Source organism: Heteronotia binoei, chromosome 9 (genome assembly GCF_032191835.1).
Source record: "Heteronotia binoei isolate CCM8104 ecotype False Entrance Well chromosome 9, APGP_CSIRO_Hbin_v1, whole genome shotgun sequence".
Classification (NCBI taxonomy): domain Eukaryota; kingdom Metazoa; phylum Chordata; class Lepidosauria; order Squamata; family Gekkonidae; genus Heteronotia; species Heteronotia binoei.
In genome coordinates, this window is record NC_083231.1 from 89,396,252 (window position 1) to 89,423,780 (window position 27,529).

The 27,529-nt window shown below is 43.0% G+C and overlaps 1 protein-coding gene across 3 annotated transcripts in view; it reads left to right on the forward strand.

Annotated features, from left to right (window-relative positions):
• The window catches only part of TBCK (TBC1 domain containing kinase), a 145,095-nt gene that overhangs the window by 98,732 nt on the left and 18,834 nt on the right, over nucleotides 1-27,529 (forward strand). For all 3 annotated transcript variants that reach the window (XM_060246961.1, XM_060246959.1, XM_060246962.1), the window contains 2 exons: nucleotides 12,775-12,950; nucleotides 18,859-19,018. In XM_060246961.1, coding sequence (XP_060102944.1) covers nucleotides 12,775-12,950; nucleotides 18,859-19,018 — 336 coding nt within the window. The remainder of the gene's footprint in view (nucleotides 1-12,774; nucleotides 12,951-18,858; nucleotides 19,019-27,529) is intronic.

Consider the following 27,529-nt stretch of genomic DNA (forward strand, 5'->3'; position numbering starts at 1 on the left):
TCACCTTCTCAGAAGGTCGGGGAAGAACAACCGATATCCCCTTCCGAGGACCTAAAATCTTACGGTGACCTCATTAAGCGGATGGCCCAGACACTAGCCCTCACTACTATCCAACCTCAACCGGTAGTGACGGACAACGTTTTTGATGTCGTGCAACTCGACACCTCCACAGCTGTAGCATTACCCCTAACAACAGTAATGATGCACACGGCCAAATCTGCATGGGACAAGCCTGCGTCGACACCGATATCCTCACGCAGGCTGGACCACATGTATAGAATTCAGGAGTCTACTGCTGAATTCCTTTTCAACCACCCCAAACCAAACTCGGTAGTGGTTGCCTCCTCGTCTAAAGCTAGGAAGACCCATTCTACCCCCCCCGATAGGGAGGGCAAAAAACTGGACAACTTGGGTAGGCGATTCTATACAGCAGGCTCACTGTGTATGAAGATGGCAAACTACACAGCTTGTATGGGACGCTACCAATATGCCCTGTGGGACCAACTTTCCACAATTTTACCAACCCTTCCGGAACAACCAATGTTAGCGATCCGGAAACTGCAGAAGGAAGGCATCCAACTGGCAAAGCAACAGATAAGCTCTGCAAAACACGTGGGAGACGTTGGGGCAAAGACCATCTCCTCGGCTGTGACACTCAGAAGGCATTCGTGGTTGAGATCTACAGCCCTCCAACCAGATACCCAGTCTTATATAGAAGATCTGCCATTCGATGGCAGCGGACTGTTCAGCGCTAATACTGACACCGTTTTACAAGAAATGGATAAAAGTATTAGAACATCAAGGAATTTAGGAGTATCTACCTCATCAAAGTCACAGACCAAACGACCCTGGTCAAAAACTTGGAACAAGAAACCATATTTGAAACAACAAGGAGACCAACAGTGGAGACCAAAGGGCTCGGGTTCCTTCTCCAAAACTCAATATAGCTCTAAAACGAAGTACTCACCAACTTCAACCCCAACTACCCGCCAAAAGGGAAACCGACAGCCCAAACAGGGCCTTTGACTGTCCCCCACCGTGTTCTTTCCCATCCCCGTCCCTTGGCAACCAGACAAGGCTCTATCCCTTCGTCCAAGCTTGGAACAGAGTTACAACAGACAAATGGGTCTTGTCTATAATTCAATCAGGCTACCAAATAGAGTTCCAGCAATACCCTTCCATCCCTACAGTTGTTTACACCACTTCATCCCCCACATTAAAAGAGGAAGTACAAGCTCTTCTACACAAGGACGCAATAGAACCGGTTCCACCAGGTCAGGAAGGACAAGGTTTTTATTCCCGGTATTTTATAATCCCCAAGAGGGATGGTGGCCTCAGGCCTATCATGGACTTGAGAGCGCTCAACATCTTCATCGCTCATCACAAGTTCAGGATGACCTCCCTGCAAAACATTCTACCTCTTCTCAACCAGGGCAATTGGATGGCCACGTTGGACCTGCAGGACGCATATTTTCATATAAGCATACATCCGGATCATCGAAAATTCCTCAGGTTCACTATCGGGAAATCTCACTTCCAATACCGGGCGCTGCCTTTCGGTCTTTCAACAGCTCCAAGGGTCTTTACGAAGACCATGGCAGTAGTGGCAGCACATCTGAGATTACAGGGGATAACAGTGTTCCCGTACATAGACGATTGGCTCCTGGTAGCAAACTCGAGGGATCGTCTTTTACACCACATCCAGATAACCTTGACCCTCCTACAGGAACTGGGACTGCAGGTCAACAACAGGAAGTCACACCTCCAACCCTGCCAAAGGACGCAGTTCATCGGAGCAATCCTAGATACCAGAAGGTGCATGGCCTTTCTTCCACCAAACAGAGCAAACGACATTATCTCGTTAGTGTCAGAGTTCCTCCACAACCCCACTGTGAGAGCGAAACAGATCCAACGTCTTCTAGGGCTGATGGCCGCGACCACCTCGGTCATCCAGTTTGCAAGGTTCCACATGAGAAGTCTCCAGCTGTGGTTCATCAGAACGTTCAACCATCTGAGGGACCACCCGTCACGCAGAATGGTCCTTCCAGTACCAGTTCTACTTTCCCTACAATGGTGGCACCGAAGGCGAAATCTAATAGAAGGCGCTCCATTTCACAGAACGGCACCATCCCTGACGATAACCACGGATGCATCCCTATGGGGATGGGGAGCACATCTGAACGGCATGTGCGTTGGGGGCAGGTGGCCACCATGCTATCTACGGTACCACATAAACTTTTTAGAGCTACTGGCAGTCCATCACGCCATCCTCTCCTTTCGGAAGCTACTGACCAACAAATCAGTGGCGATCCTAACAGACAATACAACAGCCCTTGCCTACATAAACAGGCAGGGGGGTACAGTGTCCCGAAAGCTTTGCCTGCTTGCGCTTCGCATTTGGGAGATTTGCAGAGAGACTCAAACAACACTGACTGCAGCACATCTCCCCGGCACTCTCAACGCTCGTGCGGACTCCCTGAGCCGTGGAGGTGCCATGCTGCACGAGTGGGAAATCAACTGGCGGTTCCTTCAACCAGTTTTTCAGAAATGGGGGACCCCGGAAGTGGACGTATTTGCTACCCGAAACAACTCGAAGTGCAAGAACTTCTGTTGCAGAGGGGGAGCAGATCCGAGATCGTTGGGGGACGGCCTGCTATTCCCCTGGAAGGGGCAACACATCTATCTGTTTCCCCCCATTCCGCTCATCACCAGGGTGGTCTACAAGATTCACAGCGAACGACCGCGGGGGATCCTTATCACCCCCTGGTGGCCAAGGCAACATTGGTTTGCCCCAATACTGAGCATCTCCAGAGGGGTCTTTCATCATTTTCCCCCAGCCGCAGATCTGCTACTGTCGCATCAGGGGCGGGTGACCCATCACGACGCACCGCACCTGAAATTGACGGCGTGGAAGCTATAACAGCATCAATATCAGCTAGGGCGCAGGAAGTCATTCTCAATTGCAGGAAGCTATCCACTCGGAAGTCCTATGACTACAAGTGGGCCAAATTCGTAGAATTCGCCTCACTGTACGGGGTAGACCCCCTCCAGAGCAGGTCTTCCCACTGTGCTGGACTTCCTCCTCGCCCTGATTGATAAGGGTCTAGCAGTATCCTCAGTCAGAGTATATTTGGCTGCCATATCAGCTAAGCATGTGCACATTGAGGGCCACTCGGTGTTTACTCACCCAGACACTAAAAAATTCCTTCGTGGCCTTGCCAGACTTTACCCTGCAATAAAGTTTCCGGCTCCAGCGTGGGACCTCCCGGGAGTCTTGCAAGCTTTGTCGGGAAGACCATTTGAACCTATGGCTACGTGCCCACTTCAGTTACTAACGTGGAAGACGGCCTTCCTACTAGCCATCACGTCAGCTAGGAGAGTTGGGGAACTGGCCGCTCTCCGTTGTGACAGCCCTTACTTACGGTTTAGTGCGGAAGGGGTCTGGCTGCGACCTGATGTCAGGTTCCTCCCAAAGGTGATATCGTCTTTCCACTTAAACACGGAAATATATTTGCCAGTGTATTTTCCGAACCCTACTACAGACGGAGAGCGCAGACTCCATGCACTAGATGTCAAGAGAGCGCTGTCCTTTTACTTACACAGAGTGGGGCCGCTACGGAAAGACTCCAGACTTTTTCTATCGTATGCCCCAGCATCACAAGGGAGCAAGGTCTCGGCTCAGAGGATCTCTAAGTGGATCACGGAGACCATTAAGCTCTGTTACTTACTAAATAAGAGGCCCTTGCCGGGTCCCATCAGAGCTCACTCCACCAGAGCGATGGCCACTTCGACGGCCTTCATGAAGGGAGTGCCTTTGAGAGACATTTGCGAAGCAGCCACGTGGTCCTCGCCGCATACCTTCGTCAGGCACTATGCGTTGGACCTGAGATGGCATCGAGGAGCTTCGGTTGGCCGAGCGGTGCTGCAGTCGCTGTCTTGCTGATGGACCAGAGCACCCTCCTCCAGGTAGGATATTGGCTTGCTAGTCTCCCATCAGTGTGATGCACAGAGACCACGAAGAAGATAAACAGGTTGCCTACCTGTAACTGATGATCTTCGAGTGGTCATCTGTGCAGTCACACTACCCGCCCACCTTCCCCACTGCTGCCGGTCCATCAGCGGATCATGCAGCGGTCAGAAGGAACTGGCGGGATGTCCGCTCCGGGCTCGGTGAGCATGCGCAGGAGGGGCGGTGCGCATGCGCACCGGGCCGGGGGCGCGGAAATCCGCAGCTTTTGAAGTTACCGATCGTGGTCGGCGCAGGCGCCTGAATCCCATCAGTGTGACTGCACAGATGACCACTCGAAGATCATCAGTTACAGGTAGGCAACCTGTTTTTCAGTTTTGCCCTATGTCTGGATTACATCTGACCTTGGGACACTTCTTAATTTGTGTGGGTCTTGTGGAAACCTTATATAGGACTTTGGACCCCTGTTGGACTCTGTTAACATCTGGATCTTGAACCAATTCTTGTAAATGTGCTTTGTTATTATCACTTTGTACTTATCACTTTGTTATTTTATCCTCACTGTTCACTAATCAATTTCTGCACAATTTAAAATAAATCACTTCTATTTTGTTCGTGAATTCAGGAATCTTCAGTCTGAATCCAGTAGTTTAGCCCTCATAGGCTACAGCTGCTGGATTAATTGTTTTGTAAAACTTGCCTTTAAGTGTCCTGCCTTGCAAGGGTGACTTTTTGATCTTAGTCCCAGGAGAGCTGGAGGCTTTGTCCCTTGGCCTCTGGCTGTCTGGCTAGTGGAAAGGGGCTAGTGGTGTAAAATTCAGCCAGTTATTGATCCAACTCACCAGTTCTCATGTTAAAAGAGTAAAACGTTTATTGGATCCAGATATAAAGCATTAGCATTGTGCTGTGAACAACCAAAGCCAGGAATGATGAAGGCAGGAACAAAGCATACAGTTGTAGTCAAAAAATGCACAAAAAAGTCTTCTAGCAACTCGGGGCTAGTTCCCATAGATGGCACCACATAGAGCTATTTGGAGGTCAATGGCTGAGTCCTCCTTATGTGTTACCAAGCAGCGTGATAAGTACCAGTTCTGTCTAGACTACAGTGAATTACACACGTATCTTCCTCTCTATTCCACCTGCACATTTCTTAGTGGTACATAGCTATGAATGTTACGAGCGGCCAGAGCTAAAAGTTGTAGAGTTCAGAGGTCAGTTAGGCAAGCATCGTAATCATGTTTCTCATGAACCAGGGGGTCATGTCAGAATACATGCAGAATAACACTTTGCAGAAACATCCTGACAGGTGGTGGCACTGCCTTGAGGTGTGAGGGCTCATCCTTCCGCCTTTTTTGTTCTGTCTTGCTTGACCAGCCCCATTCCAAAGGATCCTGGTTTGGGGTCCCATGACACCATTGAGTTGAAAAGTGGGGTATAATGATCTAATGATCTAAATACATAATGTAATCCCTATTTTGTCTTCATTTACCGATAAAAATGTACTTTGGGGGAAACTTGCTTCTGTGATACCAGGTTGGAGCATGATCTAGGCCAGCATGTGAATATACTAAATGTTTGTTCTTTTATTTGTTTGGAAACTGTTCAGAGCTTTTGACAAGCCTCACAGCACTATGCTAAGCAGAATCATGCCCTTCTAAGTCCATGGAAGTCCATGGGAATCTTGCAGAGCAGTTACACTAACTGCGGCACTTTCTTGACACAAGAGCATTCAGCAATTCCTTGAGCTGGGCAAAGCACCACCATAAAGGTTAAAAATGTTATGCGGATTTTTAAAAATATATTTTAGACTTGCATTATCATAGCAGGGAGCAAGTATGAAAAATACAGTTGCTTGGTCATAGTGTAACAAAGCAGGAGTCAAGCAGTACCTTTAACACCAACAAACTTTTATTCAGAATGTAAGCTTTTGTGTGCATGCACACTTCTAAAGGTGCTACTTGACTCCTGCTTTGTTCTACTGCTTCAGACCAACATGGCTGCCCACCTGGATCTGTCTACTTGGTCATAGTGTGACGGTTCCCTGTCTGTTCTGCTGCACTGATATTGATAATGGACTTCAAATAAGTGTTAAATTTATATTTAAAAAGTTTCCCTGAGAAGTGCATGTTAAAATATTGATGGGGGAAATGTAGTAATGCGAAACTTCAGAATCACTTCTACAACACATTCAGCTACATGAAAAATTGGTCCAATCTCATTGGAATTTTGAGACTCCCTTTCTGTGTTCAGCGTTTTGGGTTAGCTTGTTTTTATTTTATTTTTTTCTCATTTGGTTCTTTGCATAACCACTGTTTTGTACCTTCTTTATGCAGCCAAATCTACTCATTTTAAGAACTGGGAGTATGTTATCTCTAAAGCCCCAATATTCATATTTTAAATATATAGTGATTAAAAAAAACAACTGAACATTTCATTAAAGTTCTTCTTCTTTTAAGCAATTATTGCGTGCCCTGCGAGAGTTCCCAATAGCTGCAGAAATGCATGGAATTGATAAACAAGCCCAACAACAGACATTGCCTAGAGAAGAAGTTTGCAGTTTCTGTGCCAAGGAGGAGTTTTATCAGCAGAACTCCTTTGGTGCTCCACAATTCCCTTCCCACCCCAACAGAGTCCAAATTATGCCAGCTTGACATTGGATGTCTTATTTACAAATTGTAATTCCTTTCATGCCATGTGCAGTGTTTCCCCTCCGCATGCTGATCGCTTTCTAAAGTAAACTCCTGAAGGCCATTATCACAGAGCAAAGCAAATGTTGATGGTATGTTATACAAAGGAAAAATAAATACTGTTGCGGCAATGGGACTCAATTCTGTTTTGCCTTTTTGTGCCTTTCCCTCTCCCAGCACATGCCATACCTCGTGAAGAGTGCCTGAAGAGGCTTCGTTATTTCTGAAGTGGGAAATAATTGAGGCACCAAAGCCCCTTGCAGCTTCTCAGTTTACTGTTGCAAAACGTACACGCAAAGAACAATAAATGTACTTTTTCTATTGTAGGGTTCAGTCATAGAGACGACTTACCCCTTCCCAAAGCTATGTGTTGGTCTGCTGTGTAGCCATGTTGGTCTGTAGCAGATCAGCTAGATTCAAGCCCAGGACCACCTTAAAGAACAAGATTTTCAGGGTATGAGCCTTCAAAAGACAAAACTTCCTTTTGTCACATCTGCCAAAGGGAAGTTTAACTCTCAAAAGCTCATACCCTGAAAATCTTGTTGGTCTCTAAGGTGCTAGTGAACTTGAATCTAGCTATAAGAACATAAGAGAAACCATGTTGGATCAGGCCAATGGCTCATCCAGTCCAACTTTCTGTATCACACAGTGACCAAATATACCAGGTGCCATCAGGAGGTCCATCAGTGGAGCTAGGGCACTAGAAGCCCTCCCATTGTTGCCCCCCCAGTACCAAGAATACAGAGCATCATTGCCCCAAACAGAGAGTTCCATCAATACCCACAGTGGCTAATAGCCACTGGTGGACCTTTGTTCTGCCACAGACCAAAGTGGATACCCTCTGAATCAAACTTTGCTGGTAATGTTTGTTGCTGAATATATGCTAACAAACCAAATGGAACTAATGCAACACTTTTTTTTCAATTTGAGGATTTCATTATGTTACAGGAAACAATCCAGAAAAATATCAACTGTTATCTTCTTCAGATACAGCTAGAATGTGAGTCTATCTGTCCTATATATTGGAAAGTGGAGTGATTTCAGATGCCAAATGACATTAGAAGGCAAATGACAATAGGAGGTGTGATTGGATTAAGTGTGATATACAGCGACGTAGAGCTATACAGGAAGAATCAGCATTGGCAGTGAGGCTGGAAGCCTAGGTCTAAGTTTTAAGTTTACGTTTGTGTCCTTTAAAAGTTTGCATATCTGTTACCTGTCATTACATTTTATGACACACATGACCTGGCCTGACAAAGTCTCATTTATGTCAGATTTAGCTCTCATTACAAATGAGTTTGACATCCCTAACCTAGATTGTATCAAGACCTAGGCTTCCTTTCTCATTGCCAATGTTGATTTCTCCACGCCAACTATCTCTCTGCATATCATACCTAATCCAATCACACCTGCTGTTGTCATTTGCTTCCTAATGTCATTTGGCATCTGAAATCACTCCACTTTCCAATATATAGAACAGATGGACTCACATTCTAGCTATATCTGAAGAAGTGAGCAGTGACTCATGAAAGCTTCTACCCTACCTTAGTCTTTAAGGTGCTAGAGGACTTTTAATCTTTTCTACAACTACAGACAAATACACCTATCTTGTGTTATAAGAATTGTTTAACGTGTGAATGCTCAGGGCATTCATACCAGAGTGCAGGTCAATAATTACTCTTGCAATAAGGACACTCTGTAAAGGGGATGATGGGCCAACACCACACCCCAAATCCTCAAAGTAGACTGTAAATAAGTCCCCTTGATATTTTAGTCCACGTCCACTATTCCTAACTCAGATGTCCTACCTTTGAATTTGAAGCTGGGAAATGGTTGATAACACTTCAGAAAACTATCTTTTAGGATGCTGCTTTCCCCTAGTTTGATTTGACCACATGTATTAAAGATCTAGAACAGGGGTGGGGAACCTTTATCCCGAGGGCCATATACATTCCTCGAGGTCACTTGGTGTGGCCCTCAGGGATTGCTGGACAGATACATAGATTGCCATGTGGCAGCCTCCCTGGGGCCTGGCTGCCCAGTAAGGATCATGGGGTTCAGCTGCTCTGTGCAGCAGCCTCTCCAGGGCCATGCAGGGATCACAGGGCCCAGATGTACTGTGCGGCAGCTTCCCTGGGGCCTGGCTGACCGGCCAGAATTGCTGCAGGACCTGGAAAAGTTACTGTTACAGTTCAGTTTGCACTTGATTATCCCAGATGGTGTGGCCTAATATGCTAATGAGTGTGTGACCTAATGTGCTAATACTAGGGGATGTGGTCTAATATGCTGAGTCCTGCTGGGCTTTTTCTACAAAAAAAAGCCCTGGACCTATGCATTTGCTTAGGGCGGCAGGCTGTGTGTGTGTGCCAGATTAGGCTCTCCCCACATGACTTCAAATAGAAAACAATTATTTGCATTAATTTTGCTCACCTGAATCATTCTTCCTCGGCGGAGCACTGTTTTTTAAGTTGATAACTTTTAATGACCCGCGAATGATGTTATAAATATCCATATGGTCCTTGGCAGAAAAAAGGTTCCCCACCCCTGATCTAGAATATGTTCTGAAACATGGAATAAAATACTGCATATACACATGAAACAGCTTTCTACTAATTCAGACCATTTGTCTACCAGAGTTGTCTGTTCTCATTGGCAGAGGTTCTCCAGAGTCATGGATAGAGGATTTTCCTATCACCTACTACCAGCCTGGAGACAAAATGTCCTGCCCCTTTAATAGGAGTTTAATGGGATATTATTTATCACGTGGTATTATTTGCCGCTGTGCTGTGAAAGGTTTCAGCTGCCCATTTCCACACACTATGCCTTTATTAAACAGACAGAATATTTTTCTCCATGTTGCTTGGGAATCCTTTCTGATCCTTTCAACTGAAGATGCTTGGGATTGAACCTGGAGTTTTCTGCATCCAAAGCTGATTATCTAGCATTGAGCCATTGCCCCATTCTATTCTGTGGTTTTCCTGAAGCATCTGTTTTTGAGCATTCTCTGTTAGAGACAAGGCAGTACTTCTGGAATGGTGTTAGACATGCACTAGTAGCTACAGCACAGTTTCATTTTCCCTTGTGTATTTGAGTGAGAGCCCTGATTTTAGGTGAAAAAGACAGCTGATAAAAACAGATAGTTTGGCATTGAAATACAGGGCACTGTGATGTTGTTTCCAGAATGTTACAGTTTTATTTCATGCTCCAGTAAAGAAACTGTTTTATCTCAAAAACAGTATGCTGCATCTTTTTTTAAAAAAATGAAAATACTCCTACAGTGAATATTAAATTTTATATCTAGTAGAAAGGGGATAATTCTCTTGGGATAGCCCATTGGATAGATATAAGCCTTCATGCTGTCAGTATTACAGAAGAAGAAAAGCACTGAAAGAAAATGCTATCTTTCCTCCCTTTTACTATGACATGCTATAGAGTGGTTAATAATTGCTCTTAGAGAAATAACACCCATTAAAGTGAAGAGGCTAGTCACTGGTTATAAATTGCTATAGACTTGAGGTTATTTGTTTTGCTTCAGTCTCCTTGGTTTGCTATGTTCTGTCTAAAGCTCCTTTGTAATAACTTGTGTGGGATATGTGTATAAACATAGCTAGGCTTCTGTTAATTTCTGCAATTGAAAATGCTGTGCTTCAGCACTAAAGAGGTAGCTGTCTTTTCTCTTGCTAAACCCAAAGTGGCAAATGAGACTTTGCAACAGGGCAACGCATGAACAGTGTTTTCCAATGTGATGTGCAGTGACACTGAGCAGCCAGTTACTTTATCACATATAGAAGGATGGACTGGCTTCAATAATACAAAGCTCTTAAGGCTGATTGGTATTTTGCATTTGCCATGGTGTAGAGAGATATTTTCATGTGCACCTTTTCATTATCCCAGTCACTGATATTTTAGGCTTACACTAAGGTAGAGGAGGATTTTTTCACCTCACTACAACAATGTCCCCAAGTGGAATGTTTTCTTTTTACTAAGCGAATGAATGTCAACTATTTGATTGCATGGAACGTAAGTAAAGAAATATGTTTTGAGATGCACCTAAATCGGAACTAAAACTGTTTTAAGGCTCTAGTAATAGTAACCAGTGAGGTTTTAAAAGACCTTTATTTCCCACATTCAATAGCATGCCTAGCAAGGTGGCTTCAAAACAATATATATGTTTTTTAATTATTTATTTTATATTTTATTGGACTTGTATCCTGCTCCTTTCACAGACAAGCAGGGCTCAGGGTGGCTTCCAACAATTATATGCAATAAAATCAGCATGAAAATAAAATCCACATTATTTCAGTTAAAGCCTAACAATCAACTACTATCAGATGGCACCCTGGCAGTCTGCCACTAGTGGGCGATTGGAGTCAGCACAAGAACTCACAGTTCAGCAAGGCAGCTCTAAAGAGGGCAGAGGGTGGGGGGTGGGATTGGGAGAAGAATAAAATAAACACCAGAATGAGAAGAAAGAAAGGGGGGGGAAGGAAAATGAGAATATAAGAAAGGCGGGAAGAAAGGAAAATGAGAGGAGAGCAATTTTAAGCATACTATAATTTTAATACTATAACAAAGCAATGTTAAGAATACTGTAAGTCAATAAAAACAGTAAATGGGCCAAAGAAAAGAATAAAATGGTGGGTCAGAATAAAACCATTTTTAAAAGAGAGTTTAAAAGGTACAGTATAGATAGCAAGAGAAAGAAATAAAATATTTAAAGCTGTTAACTAAGGAAAGGAATGCTATTAACTACAAGGCTAGCAAAAGAAAAATGTTTCCTTCTTGCACAAAGTTCAACAGACTCTTCTCAGGTGTATGTTGAGAGGACAAGACTCCATAATTGAGTTAATTCAGCAGAAAGGTGCCAGTCTCTGATAACCCTGTAAGGTGAGGGCAGTCAAAGACAGTTTCTGAGTCTTGATGTGCAAGTTCATATTGGATCAAACAATCTTCTAGGTATCCTAGTTCCAAGCTACTTATGACTTTATAGGTAATAACCAATGCTTTGAATTGGGTCTGGAAGCAAATCAGCAACTAGTGTAGAGCTGCGATCACATACGCACACTAAATAATGTTCTTTCAATCTACTTTCAGTACACTTTCTGACTTGATTTTGCCAGTTCACACAGTAAAAACCAGTTGTAAAGTGCACTGAAAGTGGATTGAAAATGCATTATTGAGTGTGTGACTGCAGCCTAGATCTTTTGAGATCAAATACATACTCTGTAATTCATTCCCTCAGGCCAATTCAGCTGCTGTATTTCATATCAACTGAAGCTTCCAAATAGTCTTTAAAGTAGCTCCAGGTAGAGCACATTACAGTAATGTAGTCTGGATGTGATTAGAGGGTAGTTAAATGTGTCCTGTCATAGAATGCTCATGGATAGCAAACTGACTAATGGCACCATAATACAAAGGAGCCCTAAAGAAGTGCAAATGCCTCCAGGATTGAGCTTCACATAAGCTTTCTTCTGCGCCTGCAAATGTTATTCCTTCAAGCTCCTTAACAGGCTCCTAAATTCTATTTCCTGGTCATCTGCACAACCTCACCCTTTAGCAACACCCAGAAGTAATGAAATCTGGGTGAGTGTATGTTCTGTTGTCGTCCTGTTATTTTCTCACCCATATTTTTTATTTTTATGTGATTTATAGCATTGATTCCAGCATGGTATAATGGATGGTTCACTGTGCTTTCACTTCTGTACCTTATCAGCTAGGAATTGTTTTATTAATGACAAAACTGAATTGTCTCCTGTGACGTACCCTAGAATAATAAGCAGTTTGTTCCACTCATCTCTGCACTGTGGTGCTTTTTGCAATCACAAGATGAAAAGCCAATTAGATGCTGTGTTGCCACATATGAACAGTTATGCATGGCCTAGCCTTCTAAAAATGGAATTAAAGCGATATTTAAAAGTTGTGAATACAGGTACCATTTAGTCAGTAGAGTTCCTTGAGGGAATAGAATGCAGAACTGAGAAGCAGAAAATAGGGAAAAGGTGCTCCATCAGTAAATATCTACATCTTATTTTTCATAGCACATAGTGCTTACAAAATGACTCTTGCTATCTCAATGCATTATTTTGTTGGGTTTGTTTCTCTGTCTATCTCCCTTAACAGTCTAGAGACTCTATCAAGTTGAATGACCTGAAATCGGAAGTTTCTCCACGGATCTCAGCAGAAGATTTGATTGACCTGTGTGACTTGACGGGACCTAGCCATTTCAAGACCCCGACAAAGAAAACAAAATCTAGCAAGCCAAAGCTGCTTATTGTTGACATTCGGAACAGCGAGGAGTATCCTTTTAAATTGAAAGAGCTATAGCTTAATCTTTTTTTCCATTATCGCTCTGCCAATCTTTTTAACTGGAAGTGCTGCAGTGGCTGTGGGGGGGGAGGACATTTTGACTGATCTGAAGGTACAACTGGGTGAGACATTGGAGATCAGTAATCAGATCTCTAGTTGCTTTAAACTTTTTTATAAATAGCAGCTGGGAAGGAAGATTAGATTGAGGCCCAGCACTATGTCATTTTCCCAATGGAAATTGCTCCCCTGGACAAACAAATATATTTCTTGTACTAGTGCAGATAGCAGTTGGGGGACTGATTTACAATGGGGTAAATGATGCAGTCATAGTAGAGGCAAACTCAGTAACACGGTGATAACTAGGCCATAGATAGAAAGATGATAGATTTCAAGAGGATCAAATAAAAAAGAAACTTCCATGCTGTGAGCCAGTTTGCCTATTAAAATGTTGTATTAACTTTTATAATTATTAATACATGCAGGGGTGGAATTCTAGCAGGAGCTCCTTTGCATATTAGGCCACACACCTCTGATGCAGCCAATCCTCCAAAAGCTTACAAGGCTCTTTTTTGTAAGCTCTTGGAAGATTGTCTACATCAGGGATGTGTGGCCTAATATGCAAAGGAGCTCTTGCTAGAATTCCACCCCTGAATACATGTATCATCTAAAAAATTTTAAAAGTCACAGATTAGCTTCGTAGATCCGAGGTCCTCATCTCTGTGCTGTCTACCACACAGCTGTAGAATAAAGTAGGTAGGTAGGTACCAGTCTAAAGTAGGTAGATTAGGATATGCAAAGTAACCAGAGCAAGGGATACAGAGCAAGGTCACAAATTTCCCTATCCACAGAATGGGAAACCTTGAGCTGACTCCTGCCTTGCCAGGAAGCAAACAACATTGTTACTTTTGAGTGATTAGCTGTCAGATGTATAATCCATTCGTGGCTGTGGTTTTGTGTTAATTTTATAATAATGTGCAGTGCATGATACTCGTTCTTTTACAACAGTTTATCAAATACTGTATTTCAGATATTTATGTATACATGTCGCATATCACTAATGTATTTTGATTTAAAATTTCTTACATTTTCTTCCAGTAGATTTGTCTTAAAAGTACCTTTCATTAATTTCTTGTTCTTGGCAATCTATTTTATCTAAGAAATGCACAGTGTTTAGTTTTTTTTTATTAGATCGATCAGTTTAATTTTTTACACTTTTGAAAGACTAAATGTAGCTTGGTAGAATGGGAAGACTGTTCTAATTCACAACTATATATAAGCAAAACAGAACTGTCAGGACATATGCCAAAACCCAACCCTCAGTGCTGGCTAACTAAAACAAAAGTGATCAAAGAAGCATGAAAGTATAATTATTTCTTCTGTACGCTCATTAATTTCATGCATCAGTTGAGGTTTCCACTCAATCACAGGCTTCAGTGTCTGAATCATTTGGCTCTTCATTGTTTAGTCTTCTGAGGCTTTTCTCCTGAAACTTGTTTAATTTTTAAACTAGATCAATTTAGCTAAGTCTGTTTCTTTTGCCCTCCCTGTTCCCTGACATGTTTAAAGGCCAACAGAAATGTGAGCGGTTGTGCTAGTACTAAATGCTTTATCATCATAATTAATGTAATTCAGGTTTTCAAGGTGCAAAGAGTCAGAAAGCTAATAAGCACTTCATCACAGGGCTCAATTGACTAAAAATGAAGTTTAATTGAGAGTTAAGAGGAAAGAGGGCGGTGTAAAATGCACAGGAACTACTTCAAAAAAGGCAAAATGGTAAATCTTTTTCTGTCTGTAGCCTGCTCTACCATAAAGGTTTAGCAGGGTTGTCGAACTCATTGTTATGAGGGCCGGAACTGACATAAATGAGACCTTGTCCGGCCAGGCCATGTGTGTACCTATTTAAGATTAGGTAGAAGAGATAAAAACTTTTTAAAAGAAACAAGCACGATTAAATCCAGGTGGGCAGCTGTGTTGGTCTGAAGCAGTAGAACAAAGCAGGAGTCAAGCAGCACCTTTAAGACCAAAAAACATTTAAAAGATTTTTTAAAAAAACTTAAAATAAGACATGCTTAAAGCATTAGCACTTGTTGGTCTTAAAGGTGCTTTCTTTGTATCTCTCCCATGGGATCCAGGGAACTGGGCAAAGGAAGCTCTGGCTCTTTCCCTCTCTCCCCAGTGGGCCAGGAGGATGAAGAGCCTCAGCTAATGGAGAAAATAGAGGTTTTGCTCTGTACTCCTGTGTGATTGAGCAAGCCTGGCAAAGCAAGCTGTGATGCAGAAGGAAGCAAGAGAGAGGAAGAAGGAAGCAGATGACAGCCAGTTGCTTGGGGACCCGATAGGATCCCTCTGAGGGCCTGATTCAGCCCCTGGGCCACAAGTTTGAGACCCCTGGTTTATAGTGTGGAACTGCATCACAGGCATGGGTCTGTTTTCCGAAATCCCACATATTAAATACCAGAGTTTATACCTAAAAGCTCAATTAGATAGATAGATATTGGATTTATATCCCGCCCTCCACCCCGAAGAGTCTCAGAGCGGCTCACAATCTCCTTTACCTTCCTCCCCCACAACAGACACCCTGTGAGGTGGGTGGGGCTGGAGAGGGCTCTCACAGCAGCTGCCCTTTCAAGGACAACCTCTGCCAGAGCTATGGCTGACCCAAGGCCATGCCAGCAGGTGCAAGTGGAGGAGTGGGGAATCAAACCCGGTTCTCCCAGATAAGAGTCCGCACACTTAACCACTACACCAAACTGGCTTAATTAATAAATTAATATAAGCATTTACTTGCAAGTATTGATAATATATCCAAATGAATTGCAACTTAAAATAAATTGCCCTGGTTTGGAGTAACTAAGAAACTTTTGCAGTTGGCAGACTTTTATCATGTGGCTGATGTACAGCATTAAGCAACAGACACTCTTTATGACACATTATATCTGATTATATACTATAATGAAATATTCAAGCACAAGAGAAAGGCGCCACCGTTAATAGGAGCAATGGCGTGGGATCCAACTCTCTGCCCATTTTAATTCCCGATCATTATCTTCCATATTTTTGCCTGAACTCCTTCCAAGCAAAATAGGAAGAAAAAGTAGATGGCATTTAACGAAGTTTGAGAGAAAACATGAGTAGCAGGTGTTTTTTAGTTTTTGTTTTTTTCTTTGTGTAGTGCTAGTTTCCACGTAAACTGGATTTACTGAAATTCAATCTATGTGTTGTCACTTTAAGTTCTGGTGGCCTCTCCCTGCCCAACAGTTTTATAAGGGTGAACTTCCTGGTAAAAAGATAATGTTGTCTGGGCCTTTCTATGAAAAAGCTCATGTCTAAATGACGTCTGTGGTTGCTAAAGAGAGACGGCAATTTTGCCTAAGACTCATTTCGCTAAGTATGTTACGATGATGCTGGCAGCGTTCCATTTCTTTCAAGTAGATCTCAGCTGAATACTTTATGGTCCTTGAAATCCCTTGCATAAGTTCTCTGGCTTTTATAATCATCTTAGTACTGGAATGGTTAAGATGGTCATTTAAGATTAGGGAGGACACTGAAAACGTGTAAATATATTTGCCCTGTCTTAAATTTTAAGTCATTTGTGCTATTGTCATGAAGGAATATCTCCTTTTCACAATTACGTTGTACTGAAATGTTTATGAGGAAGAGAATGCATTGATTCTGTTCATTTTGTGATATGAGTAAGAGCTACTCCTTCCAGTTAGAAATGAAAGGACCATGGTAATGACGGAGATGGGTCAGTCACTCAATCTGTAAAACTTTCCCTGACATTATTTCCCACAGTATATTTTTGACACTTATTCAAATGGAGCTGTTCATGCTAATTATTTTAAAAGGAATTCATACTAGTATTAATCTTAGATTAACTTTAAGCCCTTCTCCAAGGCAGTCTGTGTTAGATCCTGAAATCTCTCATCCTGTTGCAACCAGCTTTAATTAGAAGTAACTTAGCTGGATTCCTAGCAAGCATCCTCTCAAAGTGACTATTTCAGTATTTCTGGTGGGTGGAAAATTCACAACCTGTTTAGCAAGCAGGGCTATTTTTGTAGCAGGAACTCCTTTGTATAATAGACCATACCCCTCTGATGTAGCCAATCTTCCAAGAATTTATAGGGCTCTTCTTACAGGGCCTACTGTAAGCTCTTGGAGGATTGGCTATATCGTGGATTGGAGGGGTGGCCTAATATGCAAAGGAGTTCCTGCTACCAAAAAAGTCCGGTTTAGCAGCATAAATTTACATAAATGAAATATATAATCTAGAGCTGTACACTTAATTAGTGTGTTTAATCACATATGCATGAATATAATGGTGATTATCTTTATTGTACTTACAATGGAGGGGAGCTAGATTCAAGTCCAGAAGCATTTTAGAGACCAACAAGCTTTTGGAGATATAAACTTTAACGAGTCATCATTCCCTTCATTACCTTCGTATCTGATGAAGGGTGCTCTGTGAGAGCAGGAGCGCAGAGCGCCAGTTGGCAGATAGTACATGGATGACAGCACTGAAGAGAGGAGGACAAGGTGGCACATCAATTGTGAGGCAATTGACTTGTCTTGTGCATGTGCTTTGATGGGGAAAGACCTCTGGCCTAATAAGCAAGTGGAGGAACAAAGGGGAAAAGGGGCACTAATGTCACTGCCAGTTCTGAACAGCTGTTGAGCCAAGAGGCAGAGTGAGTGTTGAGGTGGGTGGGGGATGGTGACCTCCCTTCCCCCCACCTGTTCTCAGCCTGTGAGGGAACGGGGCTTGTGGGAGGACAAAAAGGGCACCCTGATGATTTCAGAAACAGCCTCACCTTCAGGTCTTCCCTTAGCGTCACTGTTTCTGTGGGAAACGCAGGAGGGATGAGAACCGGAGGTTGAGGGATCTGAAAGAGCCTGGTTCAGACCCCTCTCCTCCTGAACCAGGGCCTTGTCATCTTGGTCACCTGGGGCCAGTCGCTCAGCCTGGCCCACTTCACAGGGTTGGTGGTGGTGCTGACGATGGGATGGTGGAGTGGGGAGTCCAGTGTGCCTCCTTGAGATCCTCAGAGGTAGAATGGGGGAAGAGATGAAACAAAGAACGAGAGACAGGATGTAGCCATGCTCAGCTGCTGAGGCTGGGTATGTGGGGTGAGGGGTGCTGAAAAACTACCTTATTGACTTGTAAGGACATTGACTCATTTCCTAAAAGTGCTATATATAAAAAAGTAGCTAATTTGTTTGGAAGTGTATGATTCCCCCTCCCCCTTTATGGTATGTCTTGGGGGGGGGACTTATTTTGCATATGATTAAATACATTAATTGGGACTTTTGTGACTTCCCCAATAAATCTACTGCTTTCACTTTTGTGACTTCCCCAATAAATCTACTGCTTTCACTGCTAGGAATCAATTTCTTTTGTTTGTATTTTGAGTAAAAAATAATGTTACTTGGTTTTGCTTTGCCTGTGTCTTTTGTAAGTGCATATCTCCGGTACCTGGGTATTACATTTTATGGCACACATGGCCTGGCCTGACAAAGTGACATTTATGTCAGATCCAACCCTCATAACAAATTAGTTCAACATCCCTGATTTATACATGGGAAAACTTTAACCAGGCCTCTGTTCAGCTTGGAGAACATGTTGTTAACAGACTTTCTGTGTGTATATAACCTTGGAAGAAAGCAGCTAGACAATAATTATGCTTTGGTGGAGGGCATGGTGAAGGCATAATGTGAAGCCTTTGGGGGACTCGATTGGCCTCCTGTTGCCTATTGCTATTTTAATGCAGTGGTTCTCTTTGTCCTGGTACCCATTTCCACTGTGGTAGCATCTAGAAACTCTGCAATTCTGGTTGTTTCCATACAGCAATTGTTAGTTTTCCCTCCCCCTCGTTAATTCCCTTAACTCTTCTTGTCCAGTTTCAATCGAGGGCATATATCAGGCAGCATCAATATTCCATTTGGATCAGCATTCACTGCAGAAGGGGAGTTCATCCAGTGCCCTGCCACTGCCACACTTCAGAGCTTTAAAGGAAGAGTTGTTGTAGTTGTTGGAAATGTGGCAAAGAACGCAGCCTCAGTAAGTTGTACATGTAATATGTTATCTAAGACCAAGACAGTTATCAGCAACAGCCTGTAAGAGGCATACTTGGGTTTTTCTCAGGAGAAAATGCTACATGACATGAGCTTAAATGAAAGTTGTAAATATTGATGTATTAATGTATCCAAAAAGCAACATTGTGTGATGTTTACACTTAAAGGGGCAAAAGAAAAATTGTGTTGCAAGAAAAATTTCATATTTTGTTTCAAGTGCAGTTGATGAAATCTCTCACTTTCAAAGTCAATCAACACAATAGAAACAGTGCTTTAATAATACATTGTGATGACTTATACTTGATATTAAATAACCACATAATGTTCCCTAGATACTAATGATGTCAGTTTTTTCAGATACAGATCAGACAGTATCTTCTGTGTTCATATCCTGCACCATAGCAATCAGCATGTTTTAAGACAAGTTTATGACACAAAGTCCTCTGCTGTATGAGTGAACGAATGATAACACCACTATTGTTGACTGCCTGCATAAGTTATTATAGGTGTTGCCACCCAAGTACACAGTTAGATTTTGAATATGTTATTATTGTTACCTTTTACTTAAGTTACTGCTTTCTTTTGTACCTATTCTTTGAATGAGCATATTTTTACTTTCTGTTAAGCCTAAAAGAACTGTGATTACTGATTATTTGGAAAACAGATGACATGTATGATTTATGTTGAAATTAAATACCTTTTTATTTTACAGACCAAACGAAAACTTTTACAGGTTTTTCCAAAAAGCTTAACTGAATTTTTTAAAAAGTTATTGTTTGATTCTAAAAAAAGATTGATGCTGGAGAAATACTGTAATTTAAAATTAGTTGTGAACCTGAACTAAGATTTTTTTACAATGCATGTTGAATTGGCAGTAAAGCACATATGCTAATGAGATATGTACGTGTTCTAAATTTCTGAATCATAGAATTTCATGACTAACTATGTGGTCATCTTGGAACATTCAGTTGATCTTAACAGCTTATAAAGAAGAACATTGCATTTGGTTCGTCACAATACATGTACAATAACTGGATAATCTTAAAAGAATTGTAGGTCACTTGGGAAAGATGTACAGCTAGGACAATATGTTTTGGTGTTTTTTTAAAGATTTCTAGACACAATATGTTTTGGTGTTTTTTTTAAAGATTTCTAGACACAAGTAATGTTATGTGGTTAAATTTTGGGCAGGTGTAGTAAAATCATGTAATTCGGATAATAAATTTTAGGTTTCTCTTTGTATGTGTGATGGCTTGCTGTTTATGATTTTTGTCATAAAAAAGTGAGTAAGAAGAGGATCTCTAGAGAGAGAATGCATTATGGTATAGAACATGAATGTGTTATACTGCTAAGTTACCAGAAGTTGTAGGCTATTATGATAAAATGTCATTACATATCTGGTGTATTTAAGAAGTTTCATCATAAACATAGAAAAGAGTAGTTTGTCATTGCTAATAAAACTGGGAAATAATTTGCTCAGTTTACTTAAGGATCTTAGTATATTTGTGGCAATAAATCAGAGAAACCCGACAATGCTTTCATTAAGTATTAAATGGTGCACTGGTCTCCTGTTACCATTCCACTAAAGGTGGCTGCACTTTCTTCCTTTTGCTGATGCAAGGAGCCCTCCATCAGTGGAAGAACCTCATACAAAAGCAAAAGACTCCTTGTGCCAGAGTAAAATGCTACCAACCCTCCATTTACTGTTTTAAGGATATTTTAACCTTAGTGCTGAAGTACTGTCCAGTTTTACTTCATTTGTGTTTTAAGCTAACAGAGGTCCTTTGCCTGAGTCGTGGCAGTCTGGGTTGGGGAACTCCCCTACCAACTTTTGATGATGCACCGCTGACAATGGCGCACAAGGTCAAAAGCTTGGGGGTGCTGTTGGAGTCCTCCTTGACAGTGGAGCCCCAGATAGGAGCAACTGCAAAATCCTCCTTTTTTCATCTTAGGTGGGCGAAACAGTTGGCTCCTTTCCTTGACCGAAGCGACCTGGCAACGGTGATTTATGCAACAGTCACCTCAAGATTGGACTACTGTAATGCCCTCTACATGGTGCTGCTCTTGTCACGAACCCGGAAACTACAGCTAGTGCAGAATGCGGCGGCTAGGCTGTTTTTGGAGCTGCCCAGGTGGGAGCACATACAGCTGGTGCTGCAAGAACTGCACTGGCTGCCAATAGTATACTGGATTCGCTACAAGGTGCTGGTCATTACTTTTAAAGCCCTTTATGGCTGAGGACCTGCCTACCTGAGGGACCATCTGTCCCCACATGTCCCCCAGAGGGTGCTAAGATTGGGAACTCAACATCTCTTAGTGATCCCTCGGCTGAGAGAGGTGAGATTGACGACTACTAGGGATCGCGCCTTCTCAGTAGCAGCCCCCTACTGGTGGAATCAGCTGCCAGAAGAGGTTAGGTTCTTTCAGGACCTCACTCAGTTCCACAAGGACTGTAAGACCATACTCTTCTGGCTTACTTTCAGCTGATCCTTGAGACCTATAACAGCAGGAGAAATCCAGGAAATATTGATGCCAGGGTAACTGGATAATACCAAAATGTTATTAGCACCAAGTGTTTTAAATTGTTTTATTAACTGATTGATTTTAATGCTAATGTGAGAGGCCTGAGAGGAACAGAACAGAGCAGAGCAGCTCTGATAAGCTGAGACAGCTGGAGAAGTTGCTAAGAATCTCTGCGTTTTGAAAGACTTCATTCTGAGGCTTGGGTGACTGCTGAAAAGGCTGAGTTGTGATAGCTGGGGAACTGCTGTACGTTTGGGTGAGTGGGCTAAAGGTGAAAGTGATTGATTGATTGATTGAGAGTAATTGTTGATGATTGCTTAGGAGTGGTCTGCTCCACCCTCTTTGCATTTTAAGCTGCGCCTTGCCAAAGGCACGAGCCTTTGGCGCGAGCCGAAGGGCGAGAGCTAAAGGGCTCTTGGCCTGTGGCTCTTTGCCTGGGGGCTTCCTAAGGACCAGGAACCCAGATCCCTGATTTCCTTGTTCTCCCAATAAGGTAAGTTGACCTTCCAGAAGGGGAGCCACGTAAACAACAGCATTTAAAGAGGACTGTATATTTAATATATATATATCATGAAGGTAGAATGCCAGCAGGGGGGTGGGGGCTTTCCAGTGTTTTGCACTGAGTGTCACATGTATGACTATCTGCCCACAGGACAGAAGTCTTGGGTGTGTGCTCGATGCAAGGAGCTCCTGGTCCTCAGGGAACGAGTTCGTACCCTTGAGGCCGAGGTGACTGCCCTGGAGAAGCAGAGACGGTCAGTTAGGCAATTGGGGAAGACTCTTGGGGGCGTATTAGATGAGCCCCACTCTGAATGTGGCAGCCCCGTTGCTGCCAGAGAGCGTGAGGGTCTAGAGGGAACAGGGCACCTTGCTGAGGATAAGGGGAATGCGCCCTCAGAAGGGACCTCTTCTTCGGTTGGTGAGCGGGTATCCTTTCGCGCCAAGGAACCATCCCTGGGCAGGGGGAGAGGGGGGGTCTTGGTAGTTGGTGATTCGATCCTTAGGCAAGTAGACAGCTGGGTGGCGAAACCGCGTATTGACCGTATGGTGACTTGCCTGCCTGGTGCGAAGGTAGCGGACATTACGCGTGTAGTAGATAGGCTGATAGACAGTGCTGGGGAGGAGCCTGTGGTCATGGTGCATGTTGGCACCAACGATGTGGGGAAATGCAGTCGTGAGGTCGTGGAGGAGAAATTTAGGCTGCTAGGTGGGAGACTTAAGGCCAGGACCTCCAAGGTGGCCTTCTCGGAAGTGCTACCTGTTCCACGTGCAGGACAGGAGAGACAGGCGCAAATTAGAAGTCTCAATGTGTGGATGAGACGATGGTGTAAGGAGGAAGGGTTTAAGTTTGTTAGGCACTGGGATGCTTTCTGGAACAGGCCGGAGCTGTACAAAAGAGACGGTCTCCACTTGTCTCCGGATGGAACCAGGCTGCTGGCGCTTAAAATCAAAAAGGTGGCAGAGCAGTTTTTAAACTAAATCTTGGGGGAAAGCCGACAGGAGATGGAATGTCTCTGGTTCGGGAGGACTCGTCTCAAAGAGATGAAGGGTTGGCTTCTATTTTTCTACCGAGTAACGGATCAGAGTTGTCCACTGTGATGGTGACAAACAGTATGGACTGTCTGCTAGAGTCTCGAGGCGGCAGGAGAGAGGTGGCGGGCCTAGCTTGCTTGGGAAATTATAAATGTTTGTATGCAAATGCTAGAAGTGTCCGAAGTAAAATTGGTGAATTGGAATGTTTAGTGTTGGGAGAAAACATAGACATTGTGGGAATTTCAGAAACTTGGTGGAATGAGGAGAATCAGTGGGACACGGTGATTCCTGGATATAAGTTATATCGGAAGGATAGGGAGGGAAGGGTTGGAGGTGGGGTGGCTCTGTATGTCAGAGAGGATATACGGTCCAGTAAGACTGAGGTCAGAGAATTAGATTCCCTTTTAGAAATGCTTTGGGTTGAAATAGAGGGCCCCAAAAAAAATTTAACTATGGGAGTTTGTTATCGCCCACCAAATCAAAAGAGAGAGGACGATTATAATATGATGGAGGGATTAAAGATAGCGGCTAAACGTAAAAACTGTGTCGTAATAGGTGATCTTAACTACCCGCAGATTGATTGGGTCAATATGTGTTCTGGTCGAGAGAAAGAGATTGAGTTTCTTGATGCTCTCAATGACTGTGCTATGGAGCAGATGGTCTCAGAACCTACCAGGGGTGGGGCGATCCTGGATCTGGTCCTAAGTAATGCCCAAGACTTGGTGAGAGACGTAAAAGTGATTGCGCCGCTTGGGAACAGTGACCATAATGTTATTGATTTCACCATTTGTATAAATAGGGAGTTGCCCAAAAAGACCGCCACAACCACATTTAACTTTAAAAGGGGTAAATTCTCTGAGATGAGGAGGCATGTGAGGAGGAAACTGAAAGGAAAGGTAAATACGGTCAAAACCCTTGGGGAAGCTTGGAGACTATTTAAAACTATAATCCTAGAAGCTCAGATAAAATACATACCACAAGTTAGGAAAGGCACAAACAGGTATAAGAAGAGGCCAGCATGGTTAACAAACAAAGTAATGGAAGCTGTAAAAGGTAAGAAGGACTCCTTTAAGCGGTGGAAAACCAGTCCAAGTGAGATTAATAAAAGGGAACACAGGCAGTGGCAAATCAAATGCAAGACTGTGATCAGGCAGGCAAAAAGGGACTATGAGGAGCATATTGCAAAAAACATAAAGACCAACAATAAAAATTTCTTCAAATATATTAGAAGTAGGAAACCAGCCAGGGAAGCAGTGGGGCCCTTGGATGACCATGGGGTAAAAGGATTACTGAAGGAGGATGGGGAAATGGCTGAGAAGCTGAACGCATTTTTTGCCTCCGTCTTCACCGTGGAAGATGAGAAGTGTTTGCCCGCCCCAGAACCACTAATATTGGAAGGGGTGTTGAAAGACCTGAGTCAGATTGAGGTGACAAAAGAGGAGGTCCTACAACTGATAGACAAATTAAAAACTAATAAGTCACCGGGTCCGGATGGCATACATCCGAGAGTTCTGAAAGAACTCAAAGTTGAACTTGTGGATCTTCTAACAAAAATCTGTAATCTTTCATTGAAATCTGCCTCCGTTCCTGAGGACTGGAAGGTAGCAAATGTCACCCCCATCTTTAAAAAGGGTTCCAGAGGAGATCCGGGAAATTACAGGCCAGTCAGTCTGACTTCAATACCGGGAAAGTTGGTAGAAACCATTATCAAGGACAGAATGAGTAGGCACATTGATGAACACGGGTTATTGAGGAAGACTCAGCATGGGTTCTGCAAGGGAAGATCTTGCCTCACCAACCTGTTACATTTCTTTGAGGGGGTGAACAAACATGTGGACAAAGGAGACCCGATAGATGTTGTTTACCTTGACTTCCAGAAAGCTTTTGATAAAGTTCCTCATCAAAGGCTCCTAAGAAAGCTTGAGAGTCATGGAGTAAAAGGACAGGTCCTCTTGTGGATCAAAAACTGGCTGAGTAATAGGAAGCAGAGAGTGAGTATAAATGGGCAGTCTTCGCAGTGGAGGACAGTAAGCAGTGGGGTGCCGCAGGGCTCGGTACTGGGTCCCATCCTCTTTAACTTGTTCATAAATGATTTAGAGTTGGGAGTGAGCAGTGAAGTGGCCAAATTTGCGGATGACACTAAATTGTTCAGGGTGGTGAGAACCAAAGAGGATTGTGAGGAACTCCAAAGGGATCTGTTGAGGCTGGGTGAGTGGGCGTCAACGTGGCAGATGCGGTTCAATGTGGCCAAGTGCAAAGTAATGCACATTGGGGCCAAGAATCCCAGCTACAAATACAAGTTGATGGGGTGTGAACTGGCAGAGACAGACCAAGAGAGAGATCTTGGGGTCATGGTAGATAATTCACTGAAAATGTCAAGACAGTGTGCGTTTGCAATAAAAAAGGCCAACGCCATGCTGGGAATTATTAGGAAGGGAATTGAAAACAAATCAGCCAGTATCATAATGCCTCTGTATAAATCGATGGTGCGGTCTCATTTGGAGTACTGTGTGCAGTTCTGGTCGCCGCACCTCAAAAAGGATATTATAGCATTGGAGAAAGTTCAGAAAAGGGCAACTAAAATGATTAAAGGGCTGGAACACCTTCCCTATGAAGAAAGGTTGAAACGCTTAGGGCTCTTTAGCTTGGAGAAACGTCGACTGAGGGGTGACATGATAGAAGTTTACAAGATAATGCATGGGATGGAGAAAGTAGAGAAAGAAGTACTTTTCTCCCTTTCTCACAATACAAGAACTCGTGGGCATTCGATGAAATTGCTGAGCAGACAGGTTAAAACGGATAAAAGGAAGTACTTCTTCACCCAAAGGGTGATTAACATGTGGAATTCACTGCCACAGGAGGTGGTGGCGTCCACAAGCATAGCCACCTTCAAGAAGGGGTTAGATAAAAATATGGAGCAGAGGTCCATCAGTGGCTATTAGCCACAGTGTGTGTGTGTGTGTGTGTGTATATATATATATATATATATATATATATATATATATATATATTTGGCCGCTGTGTGACACAGAATGTTGGACTGGATGGGCCATTGGCCTGATCTAACATGGCTTCTCTTATGTTCTTATGTTCTTATTATGACCAATGTTGTTATTGTTGTTATGACCAATGTTGTAAGCCGCCCTGAGCCTGCCTCGGCAGGGAGGGCGGGGTATAAATTTAATAAACTAAACTAAACTAATTGTGTACAGCAGAGATGAGATGAGATTTCACTCTAATCTCAGGGTATGTAAAAGTACTAGTGATTATTGAGACATACAATTGATAGCCATTTTGCCTTTTTATTAAGGACAGAGCTATCATAGTAGCAGCTCCATGTAGGAGTGTGCAGTTGTTTTTTACCAGTATTTTTCAGTTCAAGTCTATTGGACCTGGAAAAAAATTCAGGATTCCTGAAAAATCCCATTGCTATATTTGGATATGGGATTTTTCAGAAAACCCAATTTTTTTCAGGTCCTATACACCAGAACTGAAAAAATGTCAATAAAAAACATCAGCATGATCCTGGGGCTGGCTGGGCTTCTCCTGCAGCCTGGTTTAAATCAAGCTGCAGGAAGAAGGCAGCGCAGAGCTGTGCTGGCAGGGAGCAATCGGCACCTCCAGGGAGCTCTCAGATCCCCACAGGCATAGTGATTCTGGCTGGGCTGCCCTCTCTTGCTGCCTAGTGTAAACCAGGGGTTTAAAATGTAAAGGGACTGCATAAGCTTGCCCAGCAAACAGCTGAGAGTAATCTGCTTCTGCTTCTCTGATGTTTTCAGATCTACCTGAAATTCCCAAATATTCCCAGGATTTCCTTGGGGTTTTTTCCCCTTGATTTTCCCAAGTAAACCAAGATATATCTGGGAAGCTGAAATATACTTTTTAAAAAAGTATTTTGGGGTATATTTTTGGCTCAGGTAGATCTGAATGCACACCCCTAGCTCCATGTTGTTTATTTGTTTACCCCACTTTTCTCAAAACAGTCAGGACCCAAGACAATGATAACAATATAAAAAATAAGCATCTGTTAAAATTCTTAAAACAAATAAGCCACAGCCCATGTCTATAACCTTTAGACTATCTTTGAAGCTCTCTTAAATAGCTCCTCTTCACAGCCTTACTGGAGGGCTCCAAGGACACCTGCTTCATCCTTTCCAGGAAACTCTTCCACAACAGTGAGGTGGCAGAATATATGTGAAAACGACTTTCCAGCCTGATCATCAAACTAGAAAGCAGCAGAAACACTTGGCTGAGGTCAGAGACCACAATGGCGGCTCTGCTTTTGAAACTGCAAAGCCAATGTGTTAGTGAATAGTGTTCCTGGAACTGACCACGCTGCTGAATCCATGTTATACTTGCTAATTGAGCATATTCTGAAGGCTCTAGTAATAAGGTCAAATATGCACGCTGACCTTTTATGATCTTGAATAACAGAAATGCT